Here is a 26,383-nt window from a genome sequence, read left to right as displayed (position 1 = left end):
CAAATGAAGAATAATCATTTGAAACATTTTATAATGAAGAAGAAATAGGATAATAGCTAAGAAATAAACTCAAGAAAAGACTTTTTAAAGTTAATACTTGGGATCAATGGAAAATGAAGAATAGAACAAGGAACTGGACATTAAAAAGTATAGAACAACCATAGTGGTGATATGACAGACAATTACATGAGAGATCAGTAGCAGTATTCTGTGTGGTAACGGGGCCAGGCTGTTTGCAAACAACATGAATTTGTAGTAGGTCAGGCTTGTGTACTGTAGTTCTACGTCTTCTTCAGGAAGTTCACTATGGCGTCAAAGCATTAGGGATAGCAGGACCCCAACATGGCAAGAAAACCTATCCTGAGGTGGTTCTGAGAGCAGACCATGGAGACTGGGTAGGTGATTCTCTAGCATAACTGAGGCTATCAATACATTAGTAAAATAAGCAGAATTGTAAGCTACTGAAAGTCTAGTACAGTATAACAAACCACCTTAGTAAGCATCAAGGAATGTGAGAAGAGTAACACCAAGACTGACTAGCTTCTACCTCAGAGATGTTGAGAGAATCCACTATCTCAGATGCATCCTCTAGACTCCATCTACAGGATGGAGTTCCTACCTGCTATGCAGTTTTATTACTTCAAAGAGACAACTGTGTCTTTGGGAGTAGGAAACAAAAATGTGAGCTCAAACCACCACTTTCCAGCTTAAACCCCATTTGTATCCACTTGCTTTGTTGTGAACATAACTTTAAACGTCCTTTTTGTAGTCCTTAGTATGTTTCAAAAGCCATGTCTTCATGAAACAATCTAAATATCCATTGACAGAGGAACAGATAAAGAAGATGTGGTATACTACTCAGTATACTGAGTAGATGTGGTATACTACTCAGTCATAAAAAAGAACAAAATAATACGATTTGCAGCAACATGGATGCAACTGGAGATTGTCATACTAAGTGAAGTCAAAAAGAGAAAGAGAAATACCATATGATATCACTTACATGTGTAATCTAAAATATGGCACAAATGAACCTATGAAACAGAAACAGACACAGAGAACAGACTGTGGTTGCCATGTGGGGGGTGGTATGGGAGTGATGGACTGGGAGTATGGAGTTAGTAGATGCAAACTATTACATATAGAATGGATAAACAACAAGGTCCTACTGTATAGCACAGGGAACTATATTCAATATCCTGGGATAAACCGTAATGGAATAGAATACATTGAGTATTCTCATAGACTACTCATAGAATACTGAGTCACTTTGCTGTATAGCAGAAATTAACACAACACTGTACATCAACTATACTTCAATAAAAAAATAAATTAAAAAAGGCCATGTCTTCATACTTCATAGCAATGTTCTTGTTTTCAGCCTCAACTCTATGCAAAATCAAGAGTTCTTCCACACATCCTTTACACCAGCTTTAAAACTAAATTCATCACCAAGCACCCTACCTCAGCACAGAGGCTTTAGATGCTACCTACAGTATCTTTCATAGGTCTCGTTTATAATTATATATTTTTTATTTTTAGCTGTCTTCTTATCTCAAATCTCTCTGGCTGGGAAAGTATCCGGCCTATCTTTATTTTAAATATTACTTACACAGCTAGTTTTTTATACTCACATGCAGGACCTACATTTTCACCTATTATATTTAATCCTCTTATATAAAGGGCCCGTAACTCCAGCCTTTTAAAATCTTTGTGAACCCTGATTCTGTCATCCAGTATGTTCACTACCTTTCTCATTCTCCTTTCACGCATATTCCTCTACAAAGAGGGGAGAAAATTCTCTTCCGTCCTTTCTACACTCGGTTTCCTGACCAAACAGTATTTATATCTAGGTCAGATGGACCACTGCTAGCTCATCTGCGGTATTCAATGCATTCTAAACAACTAAAAGAATTAAAATATTACATGATACTTATACTTACTTCTCTGCCCTCAAATAGCATCCCATACTAAGGCTACTTCTCCTATGTTACAACTGCAGAATGCTGAATACAAGATTTTTTTACCTCTTCTCCCCAATCTATACTTATAATTACAGAAAACTGGATTCATACTGAAGGTAGTCAAATCATTAGTCTATAACTTAAATAAATGAGCTAATATCTTAAGAACCTCAAATTTATAAATTCTAATGACACGGTTAATCCTCTTTTACTCAAGCCACAACATTTTTTATCACAGTACTTTAGACTTCTAAAAAAATCAGAAAGATTTACAAATGCGTCAGTGCAGGCATTCCCTAGTGAAGATGGTGGCATGTTTTCTGAATTATGATATAAAAAAATTCACTTCTGAGACAGGGCATCTTTAAAAAGAGCTAGTGCCTAAACAATACTATTTTGTTGATGCCCAAAACCAAGCCAATAAAAATATTTCTTCCCATAATCAGAAATAGATTGTTAGCCATAGAATGCCTCTGCAAAACAATTCTTACATTTTCTTTGAAATATTGTCTCTAAAATTAACTGAAACTTTATTTATATGACTGTCTGTGGTTTCCATGTATGCCTAAAAGGCACAAGAAAAAGATAAAAATATCCCAGAATTGGAAAAGCAGTCATTATGTTTGGTTTAGCTTATTTTCATATTTTTATTTTTAAAAACCATCCAAATTAAAGTTCAGCATTTCTCAATAGAAGAAAAGAAAGAGAAGGCGATTTCTTTACACAAAAGCAGCAAGACTAAATTCAGCATCCTCTAAATTAAATTTGGGATTTGACTTATTAGCGAATGAATGCCTTAAATCCTTTCCCACAAGTCATAAAGTTTAGTCTTCATTCTGAACAGAATTACCTTTCATTTATTTTTTTTTCATGGAAAGGAATTTTACTTTAAATATAGCAGCGTGTACATCTCAATCCCAAACTCCCTATCTATCCCTCCCCTCAGGTAACCATAAGTGCATTCTCTAAATCTGTCAGTCTGTTTCTGTTTTGTTCATATAAGTTCATTTGTATCATTTTTTTAAATTTTTTTTTAGGTTCCCCATATAAGTGATATCATATATTTGTCTTTGTCTGACTTACCAATACTTCACTTAGTATGATAATCTCCAGGTCCATCCATGTTGCTGCAAATGGCATGATTTCATTCTTTTTAAAGGCTGAGTAATATTCCATGGTATATATGTACACATTCTCTTTATCCATTCATCTGTTGCTTCTATGTCTTGGCTTTTGGGCATATATCCAGAGAAAAACATGGTTCGAAAGGATACGTGCACCCCAATGTTCATTGCAGCACTGTTTACAATACCTTTCATTTAGAATTTAAATACATGAAATACTTGTTGTGTGGGCAGGAAAGATGGCAACAGAAAATAATTTCAAGTCTAATACTATGCTCTGAACCCAGGTTTATCCTCCGAAAAAAATAAGTGAAGTTGGTTTCTAATAACACAGCATTCTTTTTTTTTTTTAACATCTTTATTGGAGTATAATTGCTTTACAATGGTGTGTTAGTTTCTGCTTTATAACAAAGTGAATCAGCTATACATATACATATATCCCCAAATCCAGTGCCTCTTGCATCTCCCTCCCACCCTCCCTATCCCACCCCTCTAGGTGGTCACAAAGCACCGAGCTCATCTCCCTGTGCTATGTGGCTGCTTCCCACTAGCTATTTTACATTTGGTAGTGTATGATATGTCCATGCCACACTCTCACTTTGTCCCAGCTTACCCTTCCTCCTCCCTGTGTCCTCAAGTCCATTCTCTACGTCTGCGTCTTGAATCCTGTCCTGCCCCTAAGTTCTTCAGAACCAACTTTTTTTTTTTAGATTCCATATATGTGTTAGCATACGGTATTTGCTTTTCTCTTTCTGACTTACCTCACTCTGTAGGACAGACTCTAGGTCCATCCACCTCACTACAAATAATCCAATTTCATTTCTTTTTATGGCTGAATAATATTCCATTGTATATATGTGCCACATCTTCTTTATCCATTCATCTGTCGATGGACACTTAGGTTGCTTCCATGTCCTGGCTATTGTAAATAGAGCTGCAGTGAACATTGTGATACAAGACTCTTTTGAATTATGGTTTTCTCAGGGTATATGCCCAGTAGTGGGATTGCTGGGTTGAATGGTAGTTCTATTTGTAGTTTTTTAACGAACCTCCATACTGTTCTCCATAATGGCTATATCAATTTACATTCCCACCAACAGTGCGAGAGGGTTCCCTTTTCTCCACACCCTCTCCAGCATCTATTGTTTGTAGATTTTTTGATGATGGCCATTCTGACTGGTATGAGGTGATACCTCATTGTAGTTTTGATTTGCATTTCTCTAATGATTAGTGATGTTGAGCATTCTTTCATGTGTTTGTTGGCAATCTGTATATCTTCTTTGGAGAAATGTCTATTTAGGTGTGCTGCTCATTTTTGGACTGGGTTGTTTGTTTTTTGATATTGAGCTGCATGAGCTGCTTGTAAATTTTGGAGATTAATCCTTTGTCATTTGCTTCATTTGCAAATATTTTCTCCCATTCTGAGGATGTCTTTTGGTCTTGTTTATGGTTTCCTTTGCTGTGCAAAAGCTTTTAAGTTTCATTAGGTCCCATTTGTTTATTTATGTTTTTATTTCCATTTCTCTAGGAGGTGGGTCAAAAAGGATCTTGCTGTGATTTATGTCATAGAGTGTTCTGCCTATGTTTTCCTCTAAGAGTTTTATAGTGTCTGGTCTTACATTTAGGTCTTTGATCCATTTTGAGTTTATTTTTGTGTATGGTGTTAGGGAGTGTTCTTACTTCATTTTTTCCATGTAGCTGTCCGGTTTTCCCAGCAGCACTTATTGAAGAGGCAACACAGCATTCTTTTAACACAGCATGCTTTTAAACATTTCTGAACCTCAGTTCTTCCAAATTATAGAATCCTGTTTTCAGATCTTGCATTTACATTAAAGTCCAAATGCTAACCATAGCTTAAAGTGTCACTCTGAGAATACTCTCAGAATACTCTCAGATCTTGGCTGAGACTAAGAGTCAAAAAACCTGGGTTTGAATGCTAGCTCTGCTGCCATTGAGCTGCTAAACTTCCTAATCCTCAATTTACCTACCTTTAAATTAGATATACTACCTCTAATCATCTAATGTGTGAGTTCATCACAGTCTGTGAATTGTATGTAACTGTTAGATATTAACATTAATGTTACATGCTAAAAACTTGTTCCACTACTACCACCTTGGTAGGGTAAGATTTTTTTCCATGTAAATCATCACAAAAGGGTCACTACCACCCTGGAATCAAAAAACCACCTAGGCTCTGAGCCAAATCACCTTCAATTAGACTAAAATTTTATTAGGCCTATCTCTGGTCTTGAAGTTGCAGGAGTTGCTCTAGATTACACAGTATATCACAGTTACTCAATTATTGCTGTTAACATGCAGAATAGTTGCACCTCCCTAACATATAAAGTAAAGCAGAAAGCCATAAATAATAAGACAACAAAAATTTAACAGTTAATGTTCTATTATGTTTTAAAAATGGGCTTTGGGGACCTCCCTGGTGGTCCAGTGGATAAGACTCTGTGCTTCCACTGCTGGGGCACGGGTTCCATCCCTGGTCGGGGAGCTAAGATCCCACGTGTCACACAGTGCAGCCAAAAGATAAAAAAATAAAATAAAATTTAAAAAATTTTTAAATAAAAATTAAAAATGGGCTTTGTTAGATAAACAAATTTATTCTGTACCTGACAAAGCACAATAGACATTAGATGATGAGAATTGCTATCAGTTACGAAAAAATTAAAAGAAAAAATTCCCAATGTAATCCAGCACTTCAAATATTCTTTAAATATTAATCTGGCTCCCAAAATCTTGAAATGCTTCATGAAGAATCAGCCAAGATGTCATCTAGGAAGATCTTAGGTGAGGAAAAGTTATGCTACCTCTTAACACCTCGGTTTCACCAATCCAGCAGCACACGGCTCTACTTGTTATTGGAGAGGCACTGACAGCACTTGAACATGGGAGTGTCTGTCACACAAAGAAAAAATATCCATTTACTAACTATTAAAATCAACATGTGTCTCTCCATCACTACTGGAGAAATATCAGAGGCATCACAGTATCTATGCCTTAGCTTTCAAAACACAAAAATTATTCCTTCTCAGTCATAGCTAAATAGCTAGAGTCAAATCATGATCTCTCTCTGACCCAATAATGTCTGCTGTTCTTGAAATTTATGAAGGTGGTTCACTGTTCATATTTTCAAACTGATGTAGTTTATATCCATCCACACATTGATGTGAGGGGAGGTAGGAACTCACAAAAAGTTCTAAAAGGTCTCCAGTACCAAAATTTTCCCCTTTCAATCATTACTAAAAAGGACAGTGAAGCAGAGTTTAAAAGCTTTAATAGTACAAACACCAGTTATCCACACCATAAGACCAATTATTACTATTTGCAGGCATGTGGAAGAGAAGAGAAAGGAATACAAGGGCTCTCTTAAAAACCTACTTTTCTCCTCCATCTGTGTGGTAACTTTTACCTTACCCAGAACACTTGACTTCTGACACTTCTAGTCACCCAGTGTGGGTTTTTTTCCCCCCAAACAAGCAATTATCCACGACACCTGCTGGGTGTCCTACAATTTTACAATTTAACTCACTGATTAAGGTTAAGGGCTCAGTCCCACAAGACTGACCCCCACTTCAGATATCAATTGCAAGTAGGTTGTACAGTAGTACAACTTCTGTACGACTTGGCTATAAATCGGAGGTTCCCGTGACCTCCAGCCCTTTGGATTCAATTAATTTACTCAAGTGGCTCAGAGAGCTCGGGAAAACATTTTACTTACATTATCCAGTTTATTAAAGAATATGATAAGGAATACAGATGAACAGCCAGATGAAGAGATACACAGAGTGAGGTCTGGGAGGGTCCCAAGCATATGAATTTCTCTCTCTGTACAGTTGGGGTGCATCACCCTCCCAGTAGGTGCACGTTTCACCAACCTGGAAGCTCTCCAAATCCCAACTTTGGGGATTTTTATGGTGACATCGTCACGTAGGCATGATCAATCATTAATTCCATTTTCAGCCCTTCTCCCTTTTCAAGAGAATAGCAGATGGGGCTGAAAATTCCAAGCTTCTAATCATGGCTTGGTCTTTCCAGTGACCAGCCCCCATCCAGGAGCCATCCAGGAGCCCACCCAGAGTCGCCTCATTAGAACAAAAGACATTCATATCACCCAGGAACTTACAAAGGTTTCAGGAACCCTGTGTCAGGAACCGGGATCAAAGACACTCATAACACTTAAGAAATTAGACGGACTTCAGAAGCTCTGTGCCAGGAACTGGGGGCAGAGACCACTATGTATTTTCTATTATCTCAAAGATCCTCACGTTCTTTCCCCATTTTTAATGCCTAAACTCAAGATTTACCCTCTCTGGGTGTCTACAGAATCCACAGCCTTCTTTACAAAACTGGGTTTAACAATCAAAATTAAGCATTTAGAAATGTACCTTTTATCCTCAGCGAGGCAGAAATGGACACTCATTTGCTAGGACAAGAAAATTCATAATTTTCAACATCAGTTTTATTCCTAATAAATATTTCTGATCCAGGCTAACAAGAGAATGAACAATTCTTCCTCTGGGGGAGGTGCTGCAATATGTCAAACAAACAGCAACAATGACAGTAACAATAATAACATTAACAAGCTACCTCATTTATTGAGCACTTACTTTATGGAAGACACTGTTTTAAGCATTTTATTTATATTTTTCCCATTTTACCTTTGCAGTAACCCTATGAGATTACTATTATCATTATCCTCATTTTATAGATGAAGACGGCTGTTCAAGAAGTTAAGTAACTTGTCAGAAGTCATACCGTACAGGTGGGATTTCAACCCAGGCAGTCTCCTCTTCATTGTCATATTATACCAAATGATCACTCAACAAGAACTGCTTTGATGAACACTGCTCATGTATATGTGTGTGTATGTAAACATACACACAATATAAGTGAATACACAAACATACATACATACACACATATATGCATTCTCTAAACTTTATAGTCATATTGAAAAATACTTTAGTGATCATCTTCTCAGTCTCATTTTACCACCATAGATCCACCACCAGACAGAATGTCCTGGTCATCACAAATTATGCTCCACCATTAAATTCCTTTAAAACGGCTGACAAAAATAAAGCAGTTGAACTGCACTATTATAAAGCAACATACAGATTCTGTAACTGGAAAGAAAGAATTCAGATTCTGATTTCAAGGCCAAACTCAAACCATGACTGGTCACTATTAAACCAACCTTTGGTTTTGTTTGTCTGTGTTTTTGTTTAGTTGTCACTAAAACGACCTAGAAATTTTCAGAAAAAAATATAATAAATATTTGATTAGTGACACACTATCACTGAAGCTACTAGGCTAAGATTGTGACTAAAAGAATCAGAGGAATTTTTCAGCTTCCAGGTATATAAAAATCATCTATTTCATCTTTAATATTAAAGAGAAGATTAAACAGGAAAAAGAACAGCAAAACAGACATTCCAGAATCAGTATATTCAAAGTTTACTGTATTAGGGCGATTATTTCTAATAATGTGTTACAGTTAAATCACCGAATTATTTAAAAGTAACTGCAACATAAATATAACCATAAATGAAACATGAAAAGAAAAATATCATTATAAAAGTACAATAAAACAATACCAACTTACCAGTTCAACTCCCTGTGGAAAAGGTGTATCATCCCAGTCCTTCTGTGGAAACCTCTGGATTATTTTCCCCAGACCTGCTCCTGACCCTATTAATAAAATCAAAGTGAATTTGGTTATAGGGTACTTAAAAATCTGAATACTCATTATATTAATACTTATTTCTAAATGAATATTTGTTGAATAAACTGATATACTGATTAAACATTTTCAAGTTTTAAAGGGTCTAAAACTACCTTCTAAACATAACACTGAAATGATAGGCAATCCCTATCCTATAGACTCTCGAAAGAGTAACACGTATGAAAAGCTAGGAACAACAGACAGAGGCATTAAAATTGGAGTCTCCACACCATGGGAGCAACTGCACTTTGTTCCCAGTAAGGAAAGCCGTCTTCTCAGTATCTCAGGTTGATATTTAAGAAGAACTTTTCTATGGAGACAAAGTAATTTTAAGTGACAAATGAAATGGTACCATTAGCACTAAGCTTCAGTTATGGGTTATAAGCACTGTTTTGGGTTAAATAAAGATTTTTAGAGTGGCCTGGGAACTTGACCATTGTCTAGACAGGGTTTTTCAACATCAGCACTACTGACATTTTGGGCCAGATAATTCCTTGTTGGGTTGGAGGCAGGGAGCTGGGAGCTATCCCGTGCATTATAGGATGTTTAGCAACATCCTTAGCTTCAACCCACTAGAAGTTAATAGCACCCCACCTACAATCACCAAGTTGTTACAACCAAAAATGTCTCCAGGTCACTGCCAAATGTGCTCTGGGGGGGCAAAAACGCCTCTGGTTGAAGACCATTGGACTATATATAGCATTATTGTTATAAAATTACCCTGTGACACTAAAAACCAGATCAACTTAAAATTGAACTTTGGGGATATAATCTGTGAGTAATCTGGGGCTAGAGACTACATGTTAGGCCTAATTGCTTTCTGCCATACTTTAAAATATATTTATTTATTTATTTATTTGGCTGCACCAGGTCTTAGTTGCCCCAAGCAGGACCGTCATTGCCGTGTGCGCGATCTTTTAGTTGCAGCACGTGGGCTCTCAGTTGCAGCATGTGGAATCTAGTTCCTTGACCAGAGATCGAACCCGGGCCCCCTGCATTGGGGGCGCAGAGTCTTAACCACGGGACCACCAGGGAAGTCCCTCTGCAATCCTTTTTAAGAGCTTCATGTGTTTACATATTCTACATGTTGTTCCAACTCACTTTGAAGTAAAAGCAACAACATTCTGATTATTTGGACATCTAACTAAAGGAAACCTTAACACCTGATTCAAATTTTGTTTTTCTTCACTGATAGCTTCATTACTTTTTTTTATTTTTTAATAGATCTTTATTGGAGTATAACTGCTTCACAATACTGTGTTAGTTTGTGTTGCACAACAAAGCGAATCAGCCATATGCACACACGTGTCCCCACATCCCCTACCTCTTGAGCCTCCCTCCCATCCTCCCTATCCTACCCCCATAGGTCATCGCAAAGCACCGAGCCGATCTCCCTGTGCTATGCGGCTGCTTCCCACCAGCCAACTATTTTATATCGGTAGTGTATATATGTCGACGCTACTCTCACTTTGCCCCAGCTTCGCCCTCCCACCCCATGTCCTCAAGTCCATTTTCTATGTCTACCTCTTTATTCCTGCCCTGCAACTAGGTTCATCAGTACCTTTTTTTTTTTTTAGATTCCATATATATGTGTTTGCATATGATATTTTTTTTTCTCTTTCTGACTTTCTTCACTCTGTAGGACAGACACTAGGTCCATCCACCTCACTAAAAATAACTCAATTTTCTTTCTTTCTATGGCTGAGTAATATTCCATTGTATATATGTGCCACATCTTCTTTATCCATTTATCTGTCGATGGACATTTAGGTTGCTTCCATGTCCTGGCTATTGTAAATAGTGCTGCAACGAACACTGTAGCACATGTCTCTTTTTGAATTATGGTTTTCTCAGGGTATATGCCCAGTAGTGGGATTGCTGGGTCATATGGTAGTTCTATTTTTAGTTTTTTAAGGAACCTCCATACTGTCCTCCATAGTGGCTATATCAATTTACATTCCCACAACAGTGCAAGAGAGTTCCCTTTTCACCACACCCTTTCCAGCATTTATTGTTTCTAGATTTTTTGATGATGGCCATTCTGACCGGTGTGAGGTGATACCTCACTGAAGTTTTGATTTGCATTTCTCTAGTAATTAGTGATGTTGAGCATCTTTTCATGTGCCTCTTGTCCATCTGTATGTCTTTGGTGAAATGTCTATTTAGGTCTTCTGGTGATTTTTTAACTGGATTGTTTGTTTTTTTGATATTGAGCTCCATGAGCTGTTTGTACATTTTGGAGAGTAATCCTTTGTCTGTTGTTTCATTTACAAATATTTTCTCCCATTCTGAGGGTTGTCTTTTTGTCTTGTTTATGATTTCCTTTGCTGTGCAAAAGCTTTAAAGTTTAATTAAGTCTCATCTGTTTATTTTTGTTTTTATTCCCATTACTCTAGGAGGTGGGTCAGAAAAGATCTTGGCTCTGATTTATGTCAAAGCGTGTTTTTCCTATGTTTTCCTCTAAGAGTTTTATAGTGTCTGGCCTTACATTTAAGTCTTTAATCCATTTGGAGTTTATTTTTGTGTATGGTGTTAGGGAGTGTTCTAATTTCCTTATTTTACATGTAGCTGTCCAGTTTCCCAGCACCACTTATTGAAGAGGCTGCCTTTTCTCCATTGTATGTTCTTGCCTCCTTTGTAGTAAATTTTGTGCCCACATGTGAGTGGGTTTATCTCTGGGCATTCTATCTTGTACCACTGATCTATATTTCTGGTTTTGGGCACTGCCATACTGTCCTGATTACTGTAGCTTTGTGGTATAGTTTGAAGTCAGGGAGCCTGATTCCTCCAAGTCCGTTTTTCTTTCTCAAGATTGCTTTGGCTATTCGGGGTCTTTTGTGTTTCCGTATGAATTGTAAAATTTTTTGTTCTAATTCTGTGAAGAATGCCATTGGTAGTTTGATAGGGATTGCACTAAATCTGTAGATTGCTTTGGGTCGTATAGTCATTTTCACAATATTTATTCTTCCAATCCAAGAACATGGTATATTTCTCCATCTGTTTATGTCATCTTTGATTTCTTTCATCAGTGTTCTATAGTTTTCTGAGTACAAGTCTTTTGCCTCCTTAGGCAGGTTTATTCCTAGGTATTTTATTCTTTTGGTTGCAATGGTAAATGGGAGTGTTTCCTTAATTTCTCTTTCTGATTTTTGTTGGTGTATAGGAATACCAGAGATTCCTGTGTATTAATTTTGTATCCTGCAACCTTACCAAATTCATTGATTAGTTCTACTAGTTTTCTGGTGGCATGTTTAGGATTTTCTATGTATAGTATCATGTCATCAGCAAACAGTGACAGTTTTACTTCTTTTCCAATTTGTATTCCTTTTATTTCTTTTTCTTCTCTGACTGCTGTGGCTAGGGCTTCCAAAACTATGTTGAATAAGAGTGGCGAGAGTGGACATCCTTGTCTTGTTCCTGATCTTAGTGGAAATGCTTTCAGTTTTTCACCATTAAGTATGATGCTTGCTGTGGGTTTGTGATATATGGCCTTTATTATGTTGAGGTAAGTACCCTCTGTGCCCATTTTCTGGAGTGTTTTTATCATAAATGGATGTTGAATTCTGTCAAAAGTTTTTTCTGCATCTAATGAGATGATCATACTGTTTTTATTCTTCAATTTGTTAATGTGGTGTATCACATTGATTGATTTGCATATATTGAAGAATCCTTGCATCCCTGAGATAAATCCCACTTGATCATGGTGTATGATCCTTTTAATGTGCTGTTGGATTCTGTTTGCTACTGTTTGTTCAGGATTTTTACACCTATGTTCATCAGTGATACTAGTCTATAGTTTTCTTTTTTGTGATATTTTTTTCTGGTTTTTAGTGTCAGGGTGAACATCTGATTCAATTTAAAAAAAAAAATTCACTATCATCTCTCATCCTCATCCCTGTGAACTGAACTCCCCCCGGCCCTCACCTAGACTTTAAAATCACTTTATGACCAAATCTTACCTTTAAAAGATAAACAGAAAGTTAAGTTCATTTTACTGACCAACTCTGAACTATCTGCTAAAACCGAGGTCACGTTTGACAAAGGCAAAATGAAAACATTCTCAATTAAAATTAACAACTGTGCTCACTTCGGCAGCACATATACTAAAATTAACAACTGCTGCAGTATAGTAACTCTTCATATACCCATATTATAGGAGAATAAAGGATTTCATTAAGAGTAAAGTAGGGCTTCCCTGGTGGCGCAGTGGTTGAGAGTCCGCCTGCCAATGCAGGGGACACGGGTTCATGCCCCGGTCCGGGAAGATCCCACATGCCTCGGAGCGGCTGGGCCCATGAGCCATGGCCACTGAACCTGCGCGTCCGGAGCCTGTGCTCCGCAATGGGAGAGGCCACAACAGTGAGAGGCCCGCGTACCGCAAAAAAAAAAAAAAAGAAGAGTAAAGTAAACTAAAAGTGATTTATCATAGGCATTCAGTTTTCAAAATCCACCTCAAGCATCACCACTTCTTACATTCACATCAAGGCTAATTCAACAAATTACTAGATACTGGGATACACAATGAAAAAGATATGGCCCCTATTCTCAAGGAACTGATAAGCTATTAGGAGAAACAGAAAAATGAACTGATAATTTCAGTATATCATGGTAAGTACAATGATAGAAGAGAACCTAACCTAACGTAGCAGAGAAACCATGGAAAACTTTACAGAAGAAATGACAGAAAGCTTCTTGTTCTTTCAGTACCATCTTTATATGCCCAAGTACTTGGCACACTGAATGCCTCGCACTTAGCTCATATGGAGCTAAATGTTTATTTTAATAGATTCGTTAATATTGACAGAAATTGTTTTAAGCTTACATCTCCTCTTTTTTTTTTTTTTTTTTGCGGTACACGGGCCTCTCACTGTCGCGGCCTCTCCCGTTGCAGAGCACAGGCTCCGGACGCGCAGGGGCACGAACCAGTGTCCCCTGCATCAGCAGGCAGACTCTCAACCACTGCACCACCAGGGACGCCCTCCTCTCTTTTAAAAAAGAGAGAAATGCATGTTATTTATCTCATCATATTTAACCAGGTGTTCCTATATTGTTTATTCAGTTCTGAAAGTCATACTTCATGCATTGCAGGCTCAGAAAATATTTTAACATGTTAATTTTTACTAATTATAAAATTAACAAATGTTAACTGCAGGAAATTTTTTGAATATATAAAAATATAAAGAAGAAATCACCCATAATCCCACACCTGAAGACAATTACTGTTAACGTTTTATCCTAGGCTTTTTTCATACATGTATTTTTTCATCAGAATTGAGATAATACTAAACCTAGATTAATATAATGCTTTACTATTAATATTTTATAATGGGCCCTTGATCATAATATGCATTTTCTATTTTCTCTATTATAAATAATGCTACAAAAAACATCTTTCTATATAAATCTTTATCCTCATCTCACTTTTGCCCGAAAAATTCTTAGATATACAACTAATGGATCAAAGAATATGAAAATTTTAAAGACTCACACAAAGCCAAAGGGCTCACCAGAAAGATATCAATAATTTTTTTACATTCTGTGTATAAGAATGAGACTGGCATTTTCACTACATCCTCACCAACAACTGTTATTTTAAAATTTGTTTTAGTTAGTGCCAATTTGAGAAGTAAAAAAGTTCCTCGTAAGCAGGAGCATAACTTTCAAAAGTTCTCCAGGAGCAGCATATTATTTATTGATTTCATAACGATATGCAGTCTTTCAATAGTATGAAAGCTTAGTTTGAAATGTTGATGTAACATTTATAAGTGCACATAGAAATACGATTCATGAGTGATAGATTTCATATGATAATGTTATTTGTAAATGGAAATTAGGTTATAAAAAGGCAAAAATAAAAATGCTAAAATGATATTTCACAAGTAAAATGTGGAAAGAGCTACAATAACTTGGTTTTGAATATCAAATATGTAAACTGATGCAGCTAACAACTTTTGAGGAACTTAGGAAAATACCTTACAGAAGTAAACAAACATTGTCTGATCCTTGTTTCTTGGATTTTAAGAGTTTAGTCTGAATGTTTAAACTTATTTCCCAAGTTTATATAATTTATATAAAACCATTCTTATAGGAAGTACTGGTTGTATTTAAGAATGCTGACAAGATGACCTTTTACATTGAGGAGCAAGCCACATTGAAGGAAGACTGTTCTAGAGTCAAATGTCCACCAGTAGACTGATAATTATGTCCAGAGATGAAATAGGTCATGTAAGTCAGAGTGAGTGGCTGTGGAAGCAGCTCCTATTTGCACTATGTATTAAATGGGGCTGGGTGACTGGGTAGGGAGAGAGAGAAATTCCTCAAAAGAAACGGGACCACTTCTTAGAAAGGAGAGGTGCTAAGCAGACAAAATTGTGGTTGTTCACTGCATTGCATGCAGCTAAATTGAAAAAAAAGAGGGGATGGTTATTAGTCAAGGCCTTCATGTTTTTCTTTCCAGCCCCTACTCTTCTACTCTTCTACTATCATAAAAATAAGAAATATGATGACCAAATGGAGTTCATACATAAAAAAGGGGACTCTTGGCAGGATACCAGCACATTTGGAAATAGCCTTCTTTGAAAAAAAGTGCAAATGCTATACACACTGCCCCAAACAAATTTAGGAAGGGTGAGGAAATACTGGCGTGATCAGGCACACTTTTCCCTCCTTTACGTGTGGTAAGCCACTTTCCCTTGGGTCCTGATAGGGCTGCCAGACTACCCAACCCAGCCACAAGGATTAGCAAGTGACCTAGGATGATCCAACCACTCAGTCAAAATGACTGTTTTAGCCTTACCAGATGACCCCAGGAAAGTCAAATAGTATTCTCGGGGGTTACTAAGTAGTATGCTATAGGTGCGGAGTTGTATAAGGAAAAGTTCATCTGCAGAAGAACTGAAGAATTAGCAGGGGTTAATTAAGTGAAGAAATGTAATACTCTGCTCTATACAAAACAGGATGCTTGATATTTGTTGACTGTACCAATTGACAAAAATTAATCGTTTAAGTGGTTTGTGTATGCTTAAAGTGTAAACGTACAAAATATATACTAATTTGTTTAACACAGACTCTGAACTTTGAGAATTACTCTAATGCATAATTCGCTAAATCTTCTGTATATTTATCTAAACAACTAGATCATTTATCTAAACAACAATCAGTGGTTATCTACACTAGACTTGTTTTATGAAGTCCAGCTGCCCATATCACCTTCTATCGAAAATGGCACCACCCACAGCTCAATGAAGGGCAGCAGTCATGCTCAGAAGCACACAATCCTGTCTCTCCTCTCACCAGCCAAAGAGAAATTATGAAATCATTATTTTGGTTATCACATTTACTGCTACTTGTCTGTCTCACCTCACTAGAGTGAAAACAGTGATTTTGGCCTGCTTTGTTTACTGATGTGTCCCAGGCATTTACAACAACTACTAGTATATATTAGATACTTAATAAAATACTTGTTGAGTCAATGAATGGGACTATTAGGTGGGCAAGGGCATTTATAAACCGGAAAGCAACTTATGACCAAAGTGACCTGGCTGTAAAAGGTATCCTAGACAAATCTGATTTCTCTGCTAGGAAATTTTGAATAGAAGAAATGAGAGACTAAAGGAGCTAAAAAGATGTATCAAGACTTGCGAGCTCAGGCAACCACAGGGAGTCAAGCCAGTTATAGAACAGGAGAAACCCCGGCAGAGACTTGCCAGTAGAACAGGTCTACCTCCAGTAAACTCTGGCAGCACTGTTGCATCTGTCATCAAACTTCTGAAGTATTGTAATGATATTCCTCCTTCTTAAGCTAGAATGGACCTATGATTCCTTGTCAGTAAAGAATCCAAAGTATAATACACTGTAAGAGGCACTCTGATAAATCAAGCCCTTTTCAAACTGGTAAAGTGTTTGGAAAATTTTACATAAAAAGATTTAGTCAGAAAACTTTTTTAAAAAAGTTAAGAAGCACATATGAGAACTTTCTCCAAATATGTAAGGAGCTATTATGTGGAAGAAGATAAAGTGGAGCAAACTAGAGCCAAAAACTATAATTCAGAGGAGATATTTTTGAGTCAATATAAAGGAAGAAACTTGTGAGAATGAGACCTATCAAAAACAGAATGGGGCTTCTCTGGTGGCGCAGTGGTTGAGAGTCCACCTGCCGATGCAGGGGACACGGGTTCGTGCCCCGGTCCAGGAAGATCCCACATGCCGCGGAGCGGCTGGGCCCGTGAGCCGTGGCCGCTGAGCCTGCGCGTCCAGAGCCTGTGTTCCGCAACGGGAGAGGCCACAACAGTGAGAGGCCCGCGTACCGCAAAAAAAACAAAACAAAACAAAACAGAATGAACTGCCACAGAAAGCAATGGTTAGAACGAGTTTTACTACAAGCTACTAGTTTTTGTGGTCTGGAAAACTGGGCAGAACGGTAAGAGGACAAATCCAAAAAAATATGGAAAGCAGACTACTACAGCAATTCGTTTATTCAACAATAACAATGCCAGGCCTTGTGTTAGGTGCTAAGGATAAAACCTGCTGTGAGGACATTTAAAACTTGAATTGGGGTTTTAAACAGCACTTAAATGATTAAGTTTTGTCAATAAAAGGACAGATGTAGGCACAGTATAACAATGGGTAAAGATTAGGGAAGAAAATAATACTGTTTAGAAATCAGGTCATGAGTCTAAGGAAATAAGGGCTAGAAAAACTAAAAAGTTCCAAATTTTGGAACAGAGATATTTCTTATTCCTATTTTTTTTTTTTTTGCGGTACGCGGGCCTCTCACTGTTGTGGCCTCTCCCGTTGCGGAGCACAGGCTCCGGACGCGCAGGCTCAGCGACCGTGGCTCACGGGCCCAGGCACTCCGCGGCATGTGGGATCTTCCCGGATCGGGGCACGAACCCGTGTTCCCTGCATCGGCAGGCGGACTCTCAACCACTGCGCCACCAGGGAAGCCCTCTTATTCCTATTTTGACATAATAGCAGCATCACTTAAGTTCAATGATGAGAAATGTAATTCTTGAGAATCCAAATAAAATGATAAGTAATGGTATATCCAAAAGAAAAATCTTAAAAGCAGACATTCTTTCATGCTTTAAAAAGCAATTCATTAAGTCTGTTCTCTGTACCTGTGAGTCTGTCTCTATTTTTGCTATGAGGCGGGATGGGGTAGGGAACTGAGAGGTACAAACTACTATGTATAAAATGGAAAGGCTACAGGATGTACTACACAGAATAGGGAAATACAGTCATTGTTTTGTAGTGACTTTAAATGGAGTATAACCTATAAAAATGCTGAGTCACTGTGTTGTACACCCAAAACTAATATGATGTTATAAATCAACTATAGTTCAATTTTTAAAATGCAATTCAAGTTGTCTAAAAGTGCATGATGCATATACATGGTGACTTCTTTACACAGTGACTCTGTTTTTCAGATGATTTATACACTTAGCAAACTTTACACTCAGTCCACATGTAATACTGCTAAACTATTCATGAATAATTATGGAAATTAAAGTATGGACTTTCTGACTGGCTAACACATTTCAAATATATAAACCAAATAACAGAGTAAATTTATTAATATCTACATGCAAAAGCAGAAGTCTCTAGCTTTATTAATGAAGAGGGTATTTGTCTTTGTCTGGTGTATTTCACTTAGAGTAATGCTGGCGGAAAACAGGGAGAGACTGGTAAAAGAGTAAAAACTTTCAACCATAAGATGAATAAGTCTGAAGATCTAAGGTAAAACATGGTGACTACAGTTGATAACACTGTATTGTAAAACTGGAATTTGCTAACAGAGTAGAACTTGTTTTCAAAAAAAAAAAGATAAATATGTGAAGTGATGAGTTAATTAACTAGATGGGGGAATCCTTTCACTATGCATAGCTATACCAAATCACCATGATGTATTCTTTAAATATCTTAAATTCTATTTGTCAATTTTACCTCAATAAACAGTTGGGAAAAAATAGTGAAAAGCCAAAAAAAATTTTTTAATTAAGGGTACTAACAGAAACTTTTAAATAGGAATATTACACAAATGAAACAGTAACCTTTATGACTGACCTTTGAAATAATTTTACAAGTAAATGAACAGATAATGTAGAACAATACATCATCTAAAATGTCCTCTTATTTTCATCAAAGATTGCCCATCCCTTGGTTCCTAACTGACCCTCATCTCTCCCAAGGAGGACAAGAACAGAATCGACATAGATTTGTCCTTAGAGAGGAAGTAGAAGAATTCTGATAAAGAAACATGGCAGACATAGTATATCTGTCCTCTGATTAGTATATTGGAAAGAACCCAGGCTTGGACGTTAGTCAGACTTAGGTTCAAATTCAGGCTCTGCTATTTCATAGTCTTGTGACCTTGAAAAATACACTTAATCTCTCGAAATCTGTTTTCTCAACCTCAAAATACAGTTAATATAATGTCCATCACACAAGGTTGCTATTAACAATGAGATTACATACCTAGCAGCACAGAATCTGCCACAAAAGACAGGCTTGGGACAAGAAAAAGTAGGTCAATTTAAGACTTACTCCTTTACTTGAAGAATATAATTTAAAGGAGCTCCCATTGTTAATATTATCTCCTTAACGAAAGTGAGGTATCCAAAGCCTATTAAGAAACCAGTGGCAACCTAAAGGACAGCCTTTAGTTGATATCTGTTTTACCCTGTCCCAATCAACACTTTTATTAATTACATGGTGGAAAACAGAAGACATCCTCTTCAAATCTATAAAAAGCAAAAATCTAAGAGAAGATGGAGATGGAGGTAGCAGAAATGTAGCTCATCAATCTGTCTGAATTCCCATATAAAAAATAGCATCAAAATATCACAGTGAACTGGCATAAAGACCAATGTAACAGAATAGAGAGCCCAGAAATAAACCCTCATGTATACGGTCAAATTATCTTTAAGAAAAGTGTCAAGGCTACACAATTGGGAAAGAATAGTTTCTTCAACAAACAGTGCTGGGAAAACTGGATATCCGCATGCAAAAGAATAAAGTTGGACCCTTACCCTACACCACATAGAAAAATTAACTCAAAATGGATTAAAGACCTAAACCTAAGACCTGAACTACAAAATTCCTAGAAGAAAATAAAAGGGAAAAGCTTCATGACATTGGATTTAGCAATGATTTCTCAGATACGACATCAAAAACACAGGCAACAAAAGTAAAAATAGACAAATGGGACTACATCAAACCTACAAACTTCTGCACAGCAAAGGAAACAATCAACACAGTAAAATGCAACCTGCAGAACAGGAGACAGTATTTGCAAGCCATATATCTGATAAGGAGTTAATATCTACAATATATTAAGAGCTCCAACAACTCAACAACAACAATAAAAATCCAATTTAAAACTAGGCAAAGAACTTACATGGACATTTCTGCAAAGAAGACCTACAAATGGCCAACAAGCATATAATAAGATGCTCAACATCACTAACCATTAGGGAATGCAAATCAAAACCACACAGGTTAGGACGGCCACTATCAAAATTCCAGAAAATAACAAGTGTTATTGAGGGTGCAGAGTAACTGGAACGCTTGTGGATTGTTGCCTAGGATATAAAATGGTACAGCCCCTGTAGAAAACAGTATGGAGGTTCCTCAAAAAATTAAAAATAGAATTACCATATAATCCAACAATCCCAATTCTGGGTATATATTCAAAAGAATTGAAAATAGAATCTCAAAGAGACATTTGCACATCCATGTCCACTGTAACATTATTCACAATAGCCAACAGGTAGAAGCAACCAAAACATCTATTAACAGATGAATGGATAAAGAAAATATGGTACATACATACATGGAATATTATTTAGCCTTAAAACAGAAGGCAATCCTGTCATATGCTACAACGTGAATAAACTTTGAAGACATTATGCTAAGTGAAATAAGCCAAATACTGCATCCTCTTATATGACAAATGTAAAGTAGCCAAACTCCTAGAAATATAAAGTAGAATGGTGGTTGACAGGGGCTCAGGAAGAAAGGAAAGGGAAGTTTTGTTCACTGGGTATAGAGTTTCAGTTTTGCAATTTGAAAAAGTTCTAGGGATCTGTTACAAACCAACATACACACACACACACACACACACACACACATATGTAGTAAACACTGATGCACTGTATATTTATATTATGCATTTTTTACAATTTTTTTTAAAATAGCACAACCAAATACTCATGGACAACATGCATAAGAAAACTAGGTGAAAAGGTATCTCCAAAATACTCCAATGGGAGAAAAATCATAAACATCCACCAAATCTGGAAAGTATCTGCATCTGTGCAGGATTAAGAAAGAAACAACAGTAATGGTTTGAGAATAGGAGGACCCCAAAATAGCCAACAAGTATTCACTAGAAAGCAGAATGGCCAATTTGAGAGCAGCAGCTCAAAATGAAAGGGCAAGGACAACATTTCTGCAGCAAGGACTAAAATTGCTGGAGCAGTTTAAGCCCCCACACTGGAGAAACTGCAGGGAGTAGAATCAAAATTGAGCAGAAAAGGACTTATACTACCTGACTTAAAGACTTACAATTAAAGCTAGAGGAATCAAGACAATGTGGTAGGGACTTCCCTGGTGGCGCAGTGGTTAAGAATCCGCTTCCCAATGGAGGGGACATGGGTTCGAGCCCTGATCCGGGAAGAGCCCACGTCGTGGAGCAACTAAGCCCATGCGCCACAGCTACTGAGCCTGTGCTCTAGAGCCTGCAAGCCACAACTACTGAAGCCTGTGTGCCACAACTACTGAATCCCGCGTGCCTAGAGCCCTAAGAATCCCACACACCGCAACAAAGAGTAGCCTCTCTTGATGCAACTAGAGAAAGCCTGCATGCAGCAACAAAGACCCAATGCAGCCATAAATAAATAAAATTTAAAAAGACAATGTGGTACTGTTATTAGAATCAATCAATAAATTGGACAATAAAAGAAAACCCATATGACTGTCTCAACAGATGCAGAAAAAAGCATTTGACAAAATTCAATATCCATTCATGATTTAAAAAAACACTCAGCAAATAATAAATAAAACATCCTCAATACATTAAAAAGCATTTATAAAAAGCCTATGGCTAACATCATACTTAATGGATATAGATTTAAATGCTTTTCCACTAAGATACAGAAAAAGGATGTCCACTACCATGACTTCTATTCAACATTGTACTGGAAGTGCTAACCAGTGCAATACAATAAGAAAAAGATACAAAAGGTATACAAATGGGAAAAGTATAAGTAATATTGTCTTTATTTGAAGACAACCTATAGAAAATCCTAAGAAATCTTAAAAAGCTACTAGAACTAATAAATGAGTTTAGCAAGACTTCTAAGGATCAATATAAAATATTCATTGTATTTCTATATACTAGTAGATTTCTATATACTAGCAATAAAAATTAAAATTTAAAAAACATATGCCATACATCAAAAATCATGAAATACTTAGGGCCATTAATAGGTAAATGGATTAAAAAAATTGTGGTATATTCATACACTGGAACATAATTCAGCACTAAAAAATAAAACTGCTGATATATGTAATGACACGGATAAATCTTAAAATAATTACGCAGATCAAAAGAAGCAAAACACAAACGAGTACCTGCTACAGGATTTCATTCACATGAAACTGCAGAAAAGATAAATCTACTCTATAGTGATAGAAAGCAAATCAGTGGTTGCCTAGGGATGCATATTAGGGATCAACTTGAATAAAAGAGGTATGAGGGAATTTTTTAGAGTGATGGAAATTTTCTTTATTCTTAATGCCGTGGTGTTTATGTGAGTAAATACTTCTGCTACCACAGAGTTAAGACAATCAGGAAGGAATACATCTTCTTTAAATTTTGCCTGTAGTCAGAATGGAATCTATTGTAATCTATGGAAGAATGAAAGAGTCCTAGCATAATTCATCTGTAATGTATATTTTCCTCCTGTAATAGTTTTCTCTATATTTGAACATGTTCCTCTAGTCTGTCTGGAAGATATTGTGATAGAAATGTGCAATATCCCAAGGGAGCCTATTCTATCTCTGGATGATTATCATAGAAGATCTTTCTGAGAACCTGATACAGGAAACTTTAACTATGATGTGCAGTATTATCATCAATCTATCAAATTATTTTTTTAAGTACTAAATGTAATATGTGAATACAAACTGAGAAGACAACTGTGTTAAAATTTAAGGAGAATATCTTATATATGGAATCAAAAATAAAACTAAATTCACAGATTAAAAAAAATTTAATGAGAATAACTATTTCTTCTCTGGCTCTCTCTATACATACATTTTGGTTTTTAATTTTTAAAAACAGGTATCTTTAAATGAATTTGAATAATTTTAAACTCTTTCTAAGCCCCAGAAGATAGGAGATGTATTTAGTTATGAGGTGTATAACTAAAATGTATTTTAGTTATAAGGTGTACTAGGTTGAATAATGTACCCCAAAGATTCATGCCTACTTGGAACCTCAAAATAAAACTTTATTTGGAAATATGGTCTTATTTAGAATATGGTCTTAATTAGTTAAAATGAGGTCATACTGGATTAGGGTAGGCCCTAAGCCAATGGCCAGTGCCCGGGAAGAAGAGAAAACAGAGATACAGACAGATACACAGGAAAAATGCCATGAGAAGACAAAAGCAGAGACTGGAATGTTAGAGCTGCAAGTCAAAGAATGTCTTGGACTGCCAGCAACCACCAAAAGCTAGAAGACAGGCATGGACCAGACTCTCCCTCAGCACCCTCCAGAAAGAACCAACCTTGCCGACACCCCGATTTTGGTCTTCTAATCTCTAGAACTGTGAGAGAATAAATTTCTGTTGCTTCAAGCTACCCAAATTGCAGTACTTGGTCACATCAGCCCTAGAAAACTAAAATATTTGGTAACAATATTTCATTACATTAGTAGAGATCTGATTTTGTTGACATGAAAGAAAAACTAAAAAAAAAAAATCTATTTTGTTATAATATCTACTTGCTGGTCACGGTGCTCCTTCCTGGGACTATATAGGATAAATTTAGTCCCATTTTTACATTGTAGTCCTTCAAATATTTGAATATAACTAACAAAAATCTTATCCCCTGCCTCCTCCTCTCCCTGATCTTTACTTTTTCAGCTTAAATAGTTTCAGTTTGTCCCACAGATCCCAATGTGATTTTTTTTTTTTTAACACGGTTAGGAATATGGAGTGCGGGTCTAGATTACCTGCATTCTAATCCAGTTCTGCCATTTACTTGCTACCTGACTCTGCGAAAATTGCATTATCTCTTTGTGCTTCATTGTTTTCCCCATACATAAAAGAGGGCTACCTCTTAAGAGCTCTTATCAGGAAAAATATGAGTTAATATACATGTAAGGTGTTTCAACAAATACTTGGCGCATGGTAAACGCTATATAAGTGTTGATGATGATGACGATAATGATGACCACGATTATAACAAAATAAGCGTGTGCCAGTTTGCCTGAGTAGCACTCAGAGCTGAACACAGTACTTGAGATTACTGAGTTGATGTAAGTGATGCAGTATAGAGAACTGTTGTTCTAAATAACTGTGCTACTAACAATGAAGCTTAAAGTGTTAATTATATTAGGTCTTTTGGTTACCACAAGACTTTTGAATGAAACATGTAAACCTTTTTTTAAACGTTGATGCTATCCTGTACCTGTACAAACACTGTTGCAGACTCAAGTTGTACCTATTAAATTTCTTTAGTTAGCCTAGCACAGGCATGTTTTAGATCCTATGTCTGTTACTCACTGTATTTATATTACTCAATTTTTTAAAGTAAGGGCATACATTTCATAGAATGTGACCATTTTAACAGTTCAATAGGTGTTGACAAAATCTTAAAAACTATTTCAGTAAAATAAAAACAAAAATGGAAATTATTTGATTGTGTTATACTAAAAAATCGCTCAAGGAGTTCCCCCAGAAAATATTTTCCAAAAACACTTCATCAATATCAGCATAAGTCTGATTAAAATTTTTTATTTTCCCAACTGGAGTTAAAATTTCCACAGGGAAAAAGTCTTGGTCAAAACATGCTATACACACATTATGGACATTGGCACCAGTCCTTCTATCCCATTCTATCCCCCAAACAATCTGCAACTTCAGCACTCTGCCTAGCACCTGTTCTTCTCTTCTTCATTGAGAAAATCACCCTCAAGGGGAAACGAGTGAAGCAAAAACACAATGCTAGAAAATCAGAACTTCTGACCTTTCAGGAATATATAACTGATTTATACATCTTAACAGGGTAAAAGCTGATCAGCAGAAACTTAATTTACTTGTTCACAGGTAAAATTAAGATGAGGGTCTTGCAGGTCCCAAGCTCCTGATCCTTGATTTACAAAATCCGCTTTTTAGCAAATGATAATTTTTTTAAATGTTTGCTTATTCATCAGAAGACCTGTGCTATAATGCCAAAATAATCAGAAGATCAAAGTTCACCAAAACAAGATCTAATTGTGCCAGTAAAGACCGACTTTCAAAGGATAAGGAAAATAAAAACTGTTCATTCACTGAAAAGAAAGCATGCAGGAAATCATTCCACAAAAGGCTTTCATATTTGATCCATTTAGTATTTAATCAAAGAAGTCTGTTTTTTTCAACTGAAACAAGCCTTTTTGTGGTTATTCAAAAATTTAGGTAGGAATGCAATATGATTTTCCGAATTTCCAGTATAATCTCCTATTATTCAAAAGGCTTATTTAGAACACACAAACTATTTTTTTTCCAGAGTTAAATTTAGCAAAAGCCCATGGGCTTTCACAGAAGTGAAAAAGAATGCATTTCAAAATTGAACAGAATACATAGAGAACAAGGTATACCATTAAAAATAATAAGCCAAGGGGATTCCCTGGTGGTGCAGTGGTTGAGAGTCCGCCTGCCGATGCAGGGGACATGGGTTTGTGCCCGGGTCCGGGAAGATCCCACATGCCGCGGAGCGGCGGGAGAGGCCACAACAGTGAGAGGCCCGTGTGCCGCAAAAAAAATAATAATAATAATAAGCCAACAATAGCTATATAACCTTAGCTTCTATTAAACTCACAGTTTATCAATAATGTATAAATCCAGTGATTGAAACATTAAAGGTCAGGATTTAGGAAAAGAGAAAAGAGTACAAATTGAAATTAAAACTAAATATGTGATTTAGCGTTTTGATAAAGTTCTTCAGATTGCATCTTCTTACTGAATAAAAATGCCTTCTTTCACAGCAATGCATGTAAAGCTGTTCACAGTCTGAAATGCTGTAAAAACTATACAGTTGTGTATCAATATTTTAAAAGAGAAAGCCTTTTCAAGTCTATAGCTCCAAATATCTACCAAATGTGCCCAGGATGCAGTGTCATTCACAGTCACTCCAACAGTTCAAATTCTCATCATCTTTCACCTAAATGATGGCTAGAGCCTCATCATCTTCCTGCTCCTCTTCACTCCAACATATTCAAGCTTCTGGCAGTATGGAAATAAGCTCTGCAAAGTCACAGTTCATCACACTAACTCCCTTGCTTAAAA

The 26,383-nt window shown here is 36.6% G+C and overlaps 1 protein-coding gene across 7 annotated transcripts in view; it reads right to left on the bottom strand.

Moving 5' to 3' along the window:
* Positions 1-26,383, bottom strand: part of SBF2 (SET binding factor 2) — a 457,341-nt gene that overhangs the window by 365,280 nt on the left and 65,678 nt on the right. For 6 of the 7 annotated variants that reach the window (XM_049713585.1, XM_033404541.2, XM_049713584.1 and 3 more), the window contains exon 2: positions 8,706-8,791. In XM_049713585.1, the coding sequence (XP_049569542.1) occupies positions 8,706-8,791 (86 nt within the window). Of the gene's footprint in view, positions 1-8,705; positions 8,792-9,808; positions 9,818-26,383 lie in introns of all 7 variants that reach the window. The other variant, XM_049713586.1, reaches the window with a different exon arrangement.

This window comes from Orcinus orca, chromosome 8 (assembly GCF_937001465.1).
Source record: "Orcinus orca chromosome 8, mOrcOrc1.1, whole genome shotgun sequence".
Lineage (NCBI taxonomy): Eukaryota > Metazoa > Chordata > Mammalia > Artiodactyla > Delphinidae > Orcinus > Orcinus orca.
Note: the sequence above shows the minus strand (reverse complement) of the source record. Positions and strands in the feature narration are given on the sequence as shown.